General features: G+C 58.4%; 1 protein-coding gene across 4 annotated transcripts; it reads right to left on the bottom strand.

Annotated features, from left to right (window-relative positions):
* Positions 1–279: 279 nt before the first annotated feature.
* Positions 280–10226, bottom strand: PKDCC (protein kinase domain containing, cytoplasmic; the record flags this gene model as incomplete). Of its 4 annotated transcripts, none has more annotated exons than XM_082672609.1 (7): positions 280–1267; positions 1463–1636; positions 3256–3380; positions 3618–3697; positions 4363–4634; positions 5230–5352; positions 9573–10226. In XM_082672609.1, 7 exons carry the CDS (start codon positions 10224–10226, stop codon positions 1256–1258), a joined length of 1440 nt encoding a protein of 479 aa, XP_082528735.1. In that variant the 3' UTR covers positions 280–1255. The 4 variants fall into 4 exon arrangements, with proteins under 4 accessions (XP_082528735.1, XP_082528736.1, XP_082528733.1 ...); XM_082672610.1 differs by having other exon boundaries at positions 281–1267; positions 3256–3363; positions 4363–4547; XM_082672607.1 differs by having other exon boundaries at positions 285–1267; positions 3256–3363.
* Positions 10227–12746: the final 2520 nt, after the last annotated feature.

Genomic DNA, 12746 nt, shown 5'->3' with positions numbered 1-12746 from the left:
TGATGATGGCCAGGCCCAACCCTGCACAGAGGCAAAGCTCACCTGAGTGGAGGCTGCCCAGAGCACCCTGGCGTTGCTGACATCCCACCGTTAGGACATGAGTCCTCTGGGTAAAGGCTTTGTATAGAAGAAGCGAGTGTGTGTTAAAATTTTAACCTTGTTAGTCCCTCCTGTCTTTTATTAGGACATGGATGTAGAGGGCCAAGGACGGAGACGGGAACCATGGGAGCAGGGCCTGAACACACACTGTGCCAGCTTCAGTGTTTGCATGGAGACTTCACTCCTTCATCACACGCCGCCCCCGCCCCCAAACAGACACCAAAGACAAAACTGAAGACGAGAAAGGCAGCCCAGGAAAATGCGGCTTGAGAAGAGCCCTTGCCATGAAATGTCCTTTTATTAATTGATTTTTTTTTTTCTTACAAAAATAAACATTTTAATGAACAAGAAGTACAAAAGCTTCTGGATATACAAACTCCAGGAGCGGGGAGAGGCTGCTTTTGGCTGCTTTGCGGCTTTCACTGAAAGCAAATGAGGCAGAAAGGCCCCGGCCCCACCCCCGCCCCAGGTCCTGGCTCAAACTGCTACCTGCCCCTCAACCCCATGACCTGGCTCATACCTCGCGTGCTCCTGTGCCCCTGCTCCTGGGCTGGCCGGTCAGCGCCCCTGTCGGGCCCAGAGGCGGCCTCCCCAGGTACAGAATCACCCATCTCCCAGAGCATCCTTTCAAGTCTCCAGTCTGGAGCTTGGCTAAGAGAACACTCTGTGACTGACTGTCCCCACGTGGCCCCAGCCGGGCCATAGCACAGGCAGCAGCAACGGCAGCAGGGTCTCTGGCTACATTCTCGCGCTACGAACACAGTGATGGGGCTGCCCACAGAACTGTCCCAGTGAGGGGCAGAGCCCCCAGTGGCGAGACCGTCCTGAGCCTCGCTGGCAGCCCAGAGGGTGAGAGGGGCAGTCAGCCCTCTGTGATTCCTGCCCTGGAGCCAGCAGTCCCAGACCTAGACTGGTAAACTCACATTTTAACATGTGGCATTATTGCACGTTGTCCTGGTCACCTCGGTCTGTCGGGGATGTCAGCCTTGTCTGCAGGGGTGCCCAGGTGACATGCAGTGCTGCCAGTGCAAGTCACAGGCAAGCCCAGCTGGCAGGGATGGTCAGCTGAGCCCACAGACAGGTCAGCCAGAGGCCCTCACATATGTGGTCTTGCTGGGATCAGGGACCACGTGGCTCCATCCTGTCTTGAAAAAGACTAGTTGCCGACCTGGGGGCAGAGGTAAGAGGTAACAGGACTGGATGATTCTCTCCCTGGATGCAGGGCCACTCTCCTCATAACGCAACTGCCCTGAGGACACTTGTCTTCTCACCATCGCTGGCTTCTGATGGGGGACCGCTACCTCTCAATCTCTTCCGGGGAGTCCAGTCACCTCCCTCAGGATGTCCTTTCCCACTGGCTCACCTGTCCAAGTGGTCTGGTTGGTGACCACAAAGGCCTGGCACTGGGCATGGCTCTCACAGATGTCCACAGCCTCGGCCAGGTTGAACACTGAAAGCAGGCAGCTTCCGTGGTGGTAGGATGGCCAGCAGCGGTAGTCTTCCTGGGGGATGGTACTGCCTGGGAGGTGCTGGTACTCTGTGGGTTGGGGATGGAGCTCAGATGAGAACTCTCTGTGCCCAGGGGTAAGGGCTGGGGTCGCTTTCTTTAAAGGGCTATGAGCCACATTTCCTAGGTGAGGGCTGAAATCCAGCCCAGTCCTCCTAGCATGGAGATGAAAGCATCTACCACTGTGAAACTGGGATGACCACACAGGAAAGGCAAAGCTCAGGTTGACTTTTTGGGAGACACACGTCTCCATATATAAGGGCACACACTCGTTCAGGCTACACATGACGGCGGGCACAGGCATGGGATAAGTGCACACACAGAGCCATCGGCTGACCAGGGAGATTGCTGAGCTCAGAACATTTTAGACATTTAAAGCCGGGCTTCTCAAACTTCAATGTGCATGTGAACCTCCAGGGAATCTTGTTAAAATGCAGATTCTGATTCAGACGGTCTGGGGTGGGGCTTGGGAACTGGCATTTCCAACCAGCTTCTGGTGCTGCTGGTTGGCAGACCACATTTTGAGTGGCAAAGAGTTTAGAGCTGCCCTTTGGTCCCATTTCCTCCTGGCCTTGGGGAGAGAGGCTAGGCCAGTTCCTCGGACAGGGGGTCAGTCATGGAGTTTTTGAAGTTCAGAGGCGTGCAAATGAATGTAAAACACAAAAAATGACCATTTGGGAATCCACACCTTGAGTATTTGGGGCAGAGGCTGGAGGAAGAATGTGAAATCTCCCCATTTCACAGAAAGAGCCCCACAGAAGGCTCTGAAATCTCCTCAATCCAGAAGCTGCTTAGCCGCAGGCCTCCTGTTCCCGCGAGTCCTTCCCGCTGCCTGGGGAGCCCCGGCTCTGGACTGATAATGCAGAAGCCCTGGGCCTCCGGCCACCCCGCCCTCCTGCCTCCGTCTTCTACCAGGGACTAGACCAAAGTCCAGGGCTGGCTGTGATTTATAGCCCCATAAACAGCGTCCGCAGGGACAGAGCCAGCCATTGTTCACCTCGTTAAACTTTATTTACAGGGCTAACGAGGGCTCCCCCACCCTTAAGACTGGCCAGAGCTCCTTGAATACAGAGGCTGCCCATCCCTCGCCCCCCTGCCAACCATGCTAAACCCCAGGGCCTCAGCAGGAGAGACCACAGCCCACAAGCCGTGGCTAGAACTCTCTCTCTGCCCTGGAGCTTCTTAACTGGTTTCAGTGTGGAGCCCCTTCTCCACCTCCAGCCACCCTCCCAGCCCCAGAAGGGCGAGGAAGGAAAGAGTAGCAAACATATTTTGTGTTCAAGCTGTGTGACAGGAAACGAGTTAACTGCTGTCACACATTTCACCTGCCATTTAATCCCCATAAGAATTCTGAGGCAGGTAATACTGAACCCAATTCACTGATGAGGAAAGTGAGGCTCAAGGTGTAAGTTAACTTGCTCATAGTCACGCAGTCAGTACCCAGTGGGGTTTGCAGCCACCCAGAGAAGGGGTGTCAGCGCCCACCCCCCAGTTCAAGGCACAATTATAGTTGTTCTAGCTCAGTCGAAGTGAAAGGTAAACAGCGCTCTCAGAGGGAGGATGAGCCACTTCCCCGATTAGGGGAATCACCCACCCTCGCACCTGTTCCCCACCTCCCCAGCCCCTGGATCCTCGCCGGGGCCACTCACCGGCTCTGCCGGCCTCCGTGGAGTTCTGCAGATACTGCCCGCTCCGGTACAGGTGCAGCACCTTCTCCAGCTGGGCCAGGGTCTCGTCCACCCCCCAGGTGAGCTCTCCTGCAGAGTGCACGGTGCTGTAAGAGGGTACCTGGGCTCCTACTTCTCCCTGAGGTAGGCAGCCAGCTGCCTTTCCCCCCTCCCTCTGGAGCCTGGGCCCCGATGACCGGAGGACTGGTCACTGAGTTTGCCACAGAATGCCACTTTGGGAAATGATGTTTCTGGACCATGTGCTGCCCTGGGTCATTCTTATGCCCATGCTTGCTGGGGGTGGGAGATGGTGACGGGAGGCAGGTGGGCACTGGAGAGCATACCTGTGGCATTGACAATGCTGTCCAAGAGAGGCCGTAGTGAGGGTGGGGCACTATGGGGCAGGAGGTATGTGAAGAAAAACCTGGGGCAGAGAGAAATCAGGGGCTTAGTGCGTCAGCCTTTGGGGACATATCCTTCTTCTACCCCAACTCGGGACAGAACCCCAACCTGGCCAGGGAGCCTGCTCTGTCAGGCTAACCAACTGGGCCTATACCCCCAGAGTGTGCCAAGGAGTCTATTCAGACTCAGGGTCGGGGTCTGGGCACATGCTAAGGCCACAGGTAACTTCATACCAAACTGAAATCTGAGGTCTGTTTTCCCCACCCGTCCCAGGGACCTTCCCACCCCTCAGCCCCGCATTATCGCCCGGCTGACCCGTGTCAGAGCAGCCCCATGGCTTGGCTCTATGAGGAGCTTCCAGAGGTGAAGGGCCAGGGGAGGAAGGGGCAGGGCCTGTCCCACCAGCCCTAAGCTCTGAGTCTGACACTATTTTAAGAAGCCTCCAGCTGCCACCCCCAACCCAGATTCTCCTTGGGGCTGACTATTTTTAGCCTCATGGTCAGGAGCCTGAATGTTCCCTTCTTGAAGGGGTGGAGGCCTTCCCCCGCCCCTGCTACTCCGCTGGTCATGGCTGCGTCTGGCTGGCCTCCTGGACCCCATGCTGGCTCCCTCCCTGCGAGCCCCCACCCCCACCCCGGGCTCCCGCTCCCTCGCGGCCCGGCCTTCCTGAGTGGAGATGGAGGTCACCTGTAGGCATTGTAGAGGTTGCGTTTCTCATTCATGGCCTCGCACCAGCCCTGGGCTGAGCAGGGCAGGGTGAAATTCCTGGCTGGGAACTCGAGTGTGCAGTCAGCGCTGCCTGTGCACGGTGTCTCCTCCACGCGGGCGTCATCCAGATCCGTCACCTTCAGTTCCCCATCCACCAGCACGAACTGTCGGGGGCGGAAGTCCAGCAGAGTGACCGAGCCCAGCGGGGAGTGGGCCAGGTGGTGGAGGAGGCGGCCCAGGCTCAGGCAGATCTGAGGGGCAAACACCAGGCTGCTCACGGCTTCTCTCCTGGGAGGGTGCCTGGGGGCTCCCCGCTTTGGTGCTCTGGACTGAGCTTGGGGGTTTGCCTTTTTCTTCAAGGCTCTGGAGCTCACTAAGGACTGAGGCCTGGGGCCTTACTGAGCAAGCCAGCGATTTTCTATTACCCCCGGTGGGCCTGACCCTGAGGGTAACATGGAATAAGTGGGAAATGGGCAGTCTGGGCATAGTGCATATCCTCCCTGAAGCTGCATCTTCGGTGTGGTTTCCGTGCAGTGTATGCAAATAGAGGGAGGGTCAAGATGACCTTAAGCTCTTTTCTAGTCCTAGGACACTGGCCCTCCTGCAGCCAGGCTGAGAGTATGTGTGAGTGTGTGTGTCAGGGCGGCAGGAGCACAAAAACCTCAGGATCCTCTTTGCCTCGTTTCTTTTTTTAACCCTTTGGCCGACGGCCGAGTCAGCTTTGCTCCATCCTTCCCTCCCTCTCCCTCAACGGAGGAGGAGTTGAAGCTGCTCTGGAGAGCTGGCCTTCTAAGGGAGAACCATCGCAGCAAGGAGCCCGGGGCCCTGGCCCTCTTCCCTGCTCACTCGGAAGCGATCCTCCCAGGAAGTCTGCAGCAGCTGGATCATTTCCACAGGGGCGCCCAGCTCCGTGATGGTGGTCAGGGTGTCCGGGATGTCCTCGCTGTCCTGGTAGCAGTAGCCATAGAGCTGGAAGAGGCCCAGGAGGGTCATGAGGTCACAGGATGGGAGTGGGGACAAGGAAGGGCTGGGTTTTCACATGCCCCCCACCCTCCCATCCCTAGGTCTCTGCTTCAGCTCGGGCCAGAAGAGAATAGCAACGTTGCCTGGGAAGCCTGCCCTCTGTCCCAGCAGCCAGAGTTCCTACTGATTCCATCAGCCCCTTACCTCTGGCCACTCAGGTAAATGGGCAGGTCTGGCCACCTTGTGTTAACCATGTGCCAGGCACTGTGCTAAATGTTTTACAAGCAAAACTCAATTCTTAGAATAACCTTAAAAGGGCATAGTAGGTACTATTAGTGTCTCCAATTCACATGTAAGGAAACCAACTCAGAGAGGTTAAGTTACCTCCCCAAGGCCACACAGCTAAGAATTGCAGGAGCTAGGATTCAAATTTATGTTACTCTGATTCCACAGCCTTGTTCTTTCCATGAGTACCATTTGCTAATCGCCCAGCCAACAAATGGATGTTATACCTCCTCCCCTGCTCTAATCCTCGTCTTTGCTTCATCATTTTCACTTTCTGGCACCCTCATTTTTCCTCTGCCCTGATCTTTCTGGAGGAAAAGCAATCTCCCTTGGGATTGGTAACAAGTGTCGATCAGAACAAGAAGTATCCAAGGGGCATATCATTGGGTGTTCTCTGCATAGCTGGTGGGCAGGGCAGGGTGGGGTGGGGTCACCCATATCAACTGGGGGAGTAGTAAGGGTGGTTCCTGGGGAAGGTCAGTTCTTTGAGGGCAGGGTCACAAGGGCCGGCCCGCTCCATGTGATCTGGGGGAGGGGCTCCGTACAGCTCAGCTGGCCAGGGGCTTCTGGGAAGCACAGCCTGACTCTGTCACTGACACCTCAACCAGCATCCACAGAGATCTCTGCTTCTCCCAGTCTCTCCCACCATGCTGCACATCAGCTAAGGATCAGCCGGTGCTCAAAACAACCAGCACCCTGTAGGGAGGAGGAACACAAAGGCTGAGTTGTCTGGGCCAGAGTGGGAAGAGGGGAGGGCTGCACGATGGGGGGTGCCGGTGGGGTGAGGCGGCGGGGGAGTCAAGCCCCTGGGCTAGATGTCCCTGCACACCGTCACCCTTCACACCGTACCCAGCTCCACTCCAGGTCCTTATATGCTCCCTTCCATCCCAGGAGTGCCCTTGCAGCTCCCCGTCCCTGGAGCCAGCTACCTCAGTCCTGCTGGCACGAGGGAAGGCATGTCTCGGTGTCGCTTTCAGATCAGTAGGGCTGCAGCTTGGGGGGGGTCAGGGGGAAATCCCCGGGGCCCCCTTCTTCCCTCTATCTCTACCCTCCCCACCCCACATCAGCCCAGGGAGACCCCAGACCCCAGTGGGGCAGAGGTAGGGGTGAGGTAAAAGGAGCAGCCCTGGAGCCTGGTTCTCATTTTCTTGCCCAGAGTCTGAGCCTTTGTGGGAAACTTCTGAAGGTTATTAAACACCCAGAGGTCGTTAAATGCGCTGTTAACGAGGTATTAATCAACACCCCTCAGGAAAAAATAAAAAGACACCATTAACTCCCCCCCCCCCCTCCAGGAAGCGTGAGGCTGAGCATTTCAGTCGAATCTTTTGTTCCTTTGGGAGAAGAAATATACTCTAGCAGGGCCAGAATCAGGGCCCAAGTAGGCCTGGGGCCCCATCTGAGGCCTGAGGCCCTGGGAAGGACAGTGATGCAGGGGAGGGAAGACCCTTGTGCCCTTTGACCCTGGGCTATAGAGGCATCTATCACGTGAGGGAGTGGTGTGTGTGTGTGTGCGCGTGTGTGTGTGAGAGAGAAAGAGAGAGACAGAGAGAGAGAGAGAGAGAGAGAGAGAGAGGGAGGTGGGTTGGGGAGGGGTCACAGAGATGGATGGAGAGATCTCGCCCAGGCAGTCCCCGGACTGAGCAAGCTCTGAGAAGGGCCAGTGGGACATGCTATCCTGGCCCTTTTCTATTAGAACCAGCACCAACTTCAGGGCTGCCAGAGAGGCGGAGGGGGCCTCGGGGAGCGGGAAACACTCTCTGGCTCCTCCCCGGTTCAGCAAACAGTCGAACAGTTTTGAAATTTTAAACGATTAAGACGTATTAAAACAACATTATTTCTAGTTCCCTGCACACCAGAACTGGAGCCTCCTGAGCAGGAAGTCCCCCAGGCAGGCTTACCTGGAGCAGAGGTGGCATTGCTGAAGAAGCCAGAGGGATACTGGCCTGGGGGTTGGGGGACGAATGTAGGAGACTCAATACCAAGGCAGTCCCGAAATTCACACCAAGGTAGCTCTACCTCCCCGTAATGGTAGCTTTTCACCTCTCCCCTGACAGAAAGGACCTGGCACCCTCTCCATCTTGTAACACTTCTGTCCTAGGGCAACTAACCCCAGTTTCCGACCCTGTAAGAGTAACACAGCCAACCCAGTCTCGGTCTAGAGAGAGAATGAGTGAAAACTATTCAGTTGTAATTTTTTCCCCTTTGGCACCTTCAGCATTGGGCTGGGGGCCTGACATATGCGTGAGGGCGGTTAGCTGGATACTCGTCTTGAAGTTTGGGTGGGGTAAGAGAGGGCGGGAGAAGTTCCTTAAGAGACAGGAAAGCGCATCAAACCTCAAATCCCTCGTAAGGGAGGGGGGTGGGGTCTTGAGTCAATTAACTAACACTTAATATCCTGCTAACACACTCAAGACCTTCTCCACTGCCTCAGAATCTGGCCTACACCCCAGGTTTCCAAAAGGTTCCCAGGAGCTCCTGGGAAGCAAAGAGAACAAGATCCTCCCAGTTAGAAGGGCCACGTGACCCACTGCTCACTCCCTGTAGCTCCAGTGTCAGCCGTGCAACAGTTGGCTGACACTGGAGCGTAACCACCCATAACTGTTGGCTCTGCCTGACCTTCTGCAACCAGTTCAGGGCCCAGGACCCAGTCAACGTGTGTCTGACCAGGGCTGGAGTAGCCCAGGGAGACTGGGAGCCAGCAGTAGTATAAACAGCTCTCTGGCTTCTCTCTCCTATTCTGCCAGGCCCACCCAGATCTGGTGTCCAACTCACTCCTGAGGAAAGGAGGGAAGGATTCCTGGGTTTCTGACCAGTTCTGCCGGGTGCAGAAAGGTTAATTTGAGTGGGCTAGGAGGTGGAAGGTGTGGGCAACGTTCCTCAGCTGGGGAGTCTGAACAAATCCTATGCTCACCGGGCCAAAAGCAGCCAGGGATTCCCCTCTCAGTCCGCTCAGACATGTGCTAAGGGAACGGTTCGTCTAATCCTAGGGCTGACTCAAGGACCGAGGGGAGCTGGGGGAGAGGGGGAAGTGGGTGTGTTAGGGCAGTGCTGGGACTATGAGAGGCCCACTCTCTTAGTCTAGCCTGGAGGGAACAAGGTTGGGTCTCATCTTTCCCCTGTCCCCCAGTGAACGGGAGAGACAGAGTCCCATTTAGTAGGAACCTGGGCATCTGGTCTTCTCAATCTTCCAGCCTCTTGGCCACATTTGCTCAGATAATGTGACATGCAGACCCTCAGGTCCTCAGCCTGTCCCCCGAGCATTGAGCTAGGACCCCGAGGCTTCCTCAATACTTCTAAAGCCTACTTTGAGGCCAGGGTCTCTTCTGGGAAGGGCCATGCATTTTCTGGCCTACTGTCCAATCCCCTCCAGTCCTTTCAGCAGCTTCTGGGTGGGGTACGGGATATTCTCTGGGAATCAAGTCTGGTCTTTTTCTAGCTCTTCCCAACCCCATTGCAGTTCCACCCCAACTTCAAAGCCAGACAAGTCACTGGAAGTTGAGAGAAGTGGGGTTCAGATTCCAACAAGAAAAGGGACCCTATCACTGCAGTTGGAACCCTGACTCAGGGATGACCTCTGTTCATTGTTTTGGCTGGGGTCCCTTCCCCGGTGCTCAACACCCCAGCTCCAGCCAGAAGCAGGGTCCTAAGCCCGAATGGACCCCCACCCCTACCCCGAGTCTGGGGACCCTCTGTCCTGTCTTCAAGAGATACGGTTTGGAAGCTGAGAAACCCGGGAGTCTCTCCGTAACGGGTCACCCACCCAAGCAGGGTGGTGTAATGGGAAGCTGCCACTGTCCGGGTTCTGCCCCTATCTTAACCTGGGCAGTCATCAGGGCTTCGCTTCTTTATCTGTTAAAACCAAGGCTTCTCTTCCAGCCCAAGTGGTCGAGCACTGGCACGTCCAGCCAGCACCCTTATCCCTGCACCCGCCCCCCTCGTACCTGCAGCACGTTGGGGTGCCGCAGCCGCTCCAGCAGCACCATCTCCTTGAGCAGCTTGTGGGCCGCCAGCCGATAGCAGCCCCTCCGCGCCCCGAACTCGCGCACACAGCTGCCCAGATCGTGGCCGCTGAAGTCCACCGCCTTGAGCGCCACCGCGACGCCGCCGGGCAGGCGGACCCGGTACACGGCCTTGGTGTAGCCGGAGCCCACGTACTGTGCGCCGGACACGTTGCGGAGCGCGGCGCAGCCCAGGCGCGGGCCCGGGCCGGAGGATCCCGGGCCGGGGGAGCCCGGGCCAGGAGCCGGGGGCCAGCCCGGAGCGCCGTCGGGCAGGGGCCGGGCCCGCGGGGGGCGGGGACGCTGCAGGCCCGGGCCGCCCGGAGCTAGGTCCATCAGGCGCCGCCGCTCCGGCCGGCCGGCCCCGGGACCGGGGCCCCCGCGGGAATAGCGCTGCACCTCCTCGTAGCGCGCTCGGATCTGCCGGGCCAGCTCCCCGCGGCCCCCGCGACGGCCCGGGCCCGGGTCTGGCGAGGGCCCGGGGGACTGGCCTGGCCGCGGAGGCTCCGAGCCCGGTGCGAAGAGCACGTTGAGGACCGAGCCCAGCAGGAAGGAGGCGCAGAAACCCGCGGCCACCGCGGCCCGCCGGCGCCGCATCGCTCCCCTCCCCCCGGCCGGCCGGCCCCGCGCGGCTCCCCGGCCGCGGCCCCGGGAAGCTCAGGCTCCGAAGCGGCTACGCTCTGCGCCCCGCGGGTCCCCTGCCCAGCCCGCGCGCATGGCCCCGGCGGCCCCGACCCCGGCCCCTCGCGGGCTGCACATCGGCCTGACACTTGCCTCCCTCCCGCCCTGCCCCCGCCGCTTATAAGGCCCTGAGCCGCCCCGGCCCCCGCCCCCGCCCCCGCCCCCGCCCCCTCCGCCTCCGCCTCCCAGCTCCCGGCCAGAGCCCATCCTCGGCGCCGCCCCCTTCGGCTGCCCGGCCCGGCCTTCCCCGCTGACTGACAGCGGGACCTCCTCCCGCGGCCGTCCGGGCCTGGGAAGCGGCGCGGAGGCGGCTCCGGCCCTGCCCAGCCCGCGGCCCCCGAGCTCCGGCCGGCGAGAAAGGGAGGGGGCGGCAGCGGCCCCGGGACGCGCGGGGGCTCGGGCCCAGCGCAAGGGCGGATAATGGGGTCGGGGCGGCCGGATAACGGGACCGAGAGGCGGCTAACGGAGCCGGCCGGGCAGGGTGGGGGGGAAGATGAAGGGGCGAGGCCAGCGGGTAACGGGTTCTGGAGGGGACGAGCAGCTGGGTCCGGGGTGCTGAGGATCCGCGTGGTCCCAGAGCGCCCTCCCGGGCACCCGGGGCCTTGGGGCGGGCTGGGCGCAGGGAAGGAGCGTGGGTCCCGCCTCCCGCGAGTGGGACTGCGGGTGGCGGCTCCTGGCTCAGTCCCGGATTCGGGGGCGGGGGATGGGGAGGCGGCGCTGAGGGAGGGGCTGGCACCTGCGAGCGCGGGTGGGACGGGAACTCTGGGATCCGAAGAAAAATCTTGAAGTTTTCGGAGATGCCCTCTTCAACCTCCTCTACCAAGTTTTCTGATTTTCTTTGTCCCCGAAGCCCCAGGTGGAACCGCTGCCCCGGGATCCCCGCAGTCAGACGCGGTTAGCAGCGGATCACGAACCATATTCGTGCTAGTAATTTACAAAGAGTGCCTTTGTACCCACGGACGTGCGTGGTCCAGATTGTCTCTGGAGTGTGTGCATTAGTGTATCTGAAGGGGCTACTGTGTCCGAGGAAGGGAGTGTATACCGCGTGTGTAAGTAGGTGCTGACTCCACCAGAACTTCTGGCCCCTCCTCCTCCCTCCCTGATTGCATCATTAGTGCTAATTGAGGAGCTTTCACACGCCAGTGCATTAGTTGTTTGGAGTGAGCTCCCCCCTCCTGGGAGAGATAAGCCGCTGCCCCTCCCCCTCCCAGCCCTCCACTTCCCCACCGCCCAGGAACTGTCCACCTAGATCCTCCCACCTTCCTGGGCACCTTCCTGCCTCCTGGTCCTCTACAGGTTAATCTCTTTCCGCCCCGCAGTGTCAGAGATTGGCTGGAGAGCAGTCAGGGAGGAGGTGGAGGGCTTAGAAAATTTTTCCTCTAGGAGGCTGAAGAGGTTCTGGCCTTCCGACAGAAAGCACAGTCTCTGTGATGAGGGAGGGGACAGGAATCTCTGGCCGGTTCTTTTGGACCTGGAAGGGCAGAGGACAGCACTGAATTCTTGATCTCCAGCCTGTGATCCCACTGATGAAGGGACAACCAATCCTGACTCCTGGGGTCCCCTAAGACTCGGAGAGCTGGGGCCCAGTCTAACTTAGAAAACATGAGAGGGCTGAGAGAAGCCACGATTCTCCTGAGGACCTTGGGTTTGGTGGAGTTTGGTCTGGTCCTGTTTAGCTGCTCTGCCCTGCCCTGGCCCTTGGCTGCTGGGTGTAGGGGGAAGGCTCTGAGCAGATGCCCTCCCCAGCCCTCACACCAGATGTCTTTGGTCTAATTAACTGTGCTGGGAAAACCAACCTGGGTTTGTAAACAGAGCTACTGGCTAAAGTCAACAGGGAGCAGCAGCAAACAGCAAACATTCCCCTCACACAGCTATAGTCCAATCTAGCCGCCTGGGGAAGAGGGGAGCCTGGCGGATCATGGGGCCCCCCTGGCCGACAGCTGAGTCAGGGAAAGCCTCTCTACCTCTGTGACCCTAATATGGCCATTTCCTTACCAGTTCCAGGGCTCCTTTGCTGGGGAGGAATGGGGATTCTGGGAGGACAGAGTTGCCATTTCAAGATAGGCTCTGCCCCCCTTCCAAAGATCTCTTGGTATCTATTAGCCAAACCTCCTGATCCCCAAGGAATCCACTGTGGGGGGAATATTCCTTAACGAGCTTTCTCTGGGGCCTGCTCTGCTCTAGGGTCTTGGAGGAGCCTCCTAGGTAGGACTTGGCATTGAGAATCTATAACTCGGAGTTGGTGAATATAACATGAACATTGTTGAGTTCGTTACACATCGTGTAGGTATTATAATAACATGTTCTGAAATTAGATAATTGTTCCTGTGATATCTTTGCCAAGCTTCAGTGTTTCTGTTATGGTTTGAAAGTTCAGCGCACACAGGGCCTGAGAAACAGGCCTGAGTGTACATACATACAATGCACACACATGAG

This window comes from Grampus griseus, assembly GCF_964374135.1.
Source record: "Grampus griseus genome assembly, chromosome: 15".
NCBI lineage: Eukaryota > Metazoa > Chordata > Mammalia > Artiodactyla > Delphinidae > Grampus > Grampus griseus.
The sequence above is the reverse complement of the archived record's forward strand: the minus strand, read 5'-3'. Positions and strand labels throughout refer to the sequence as shown.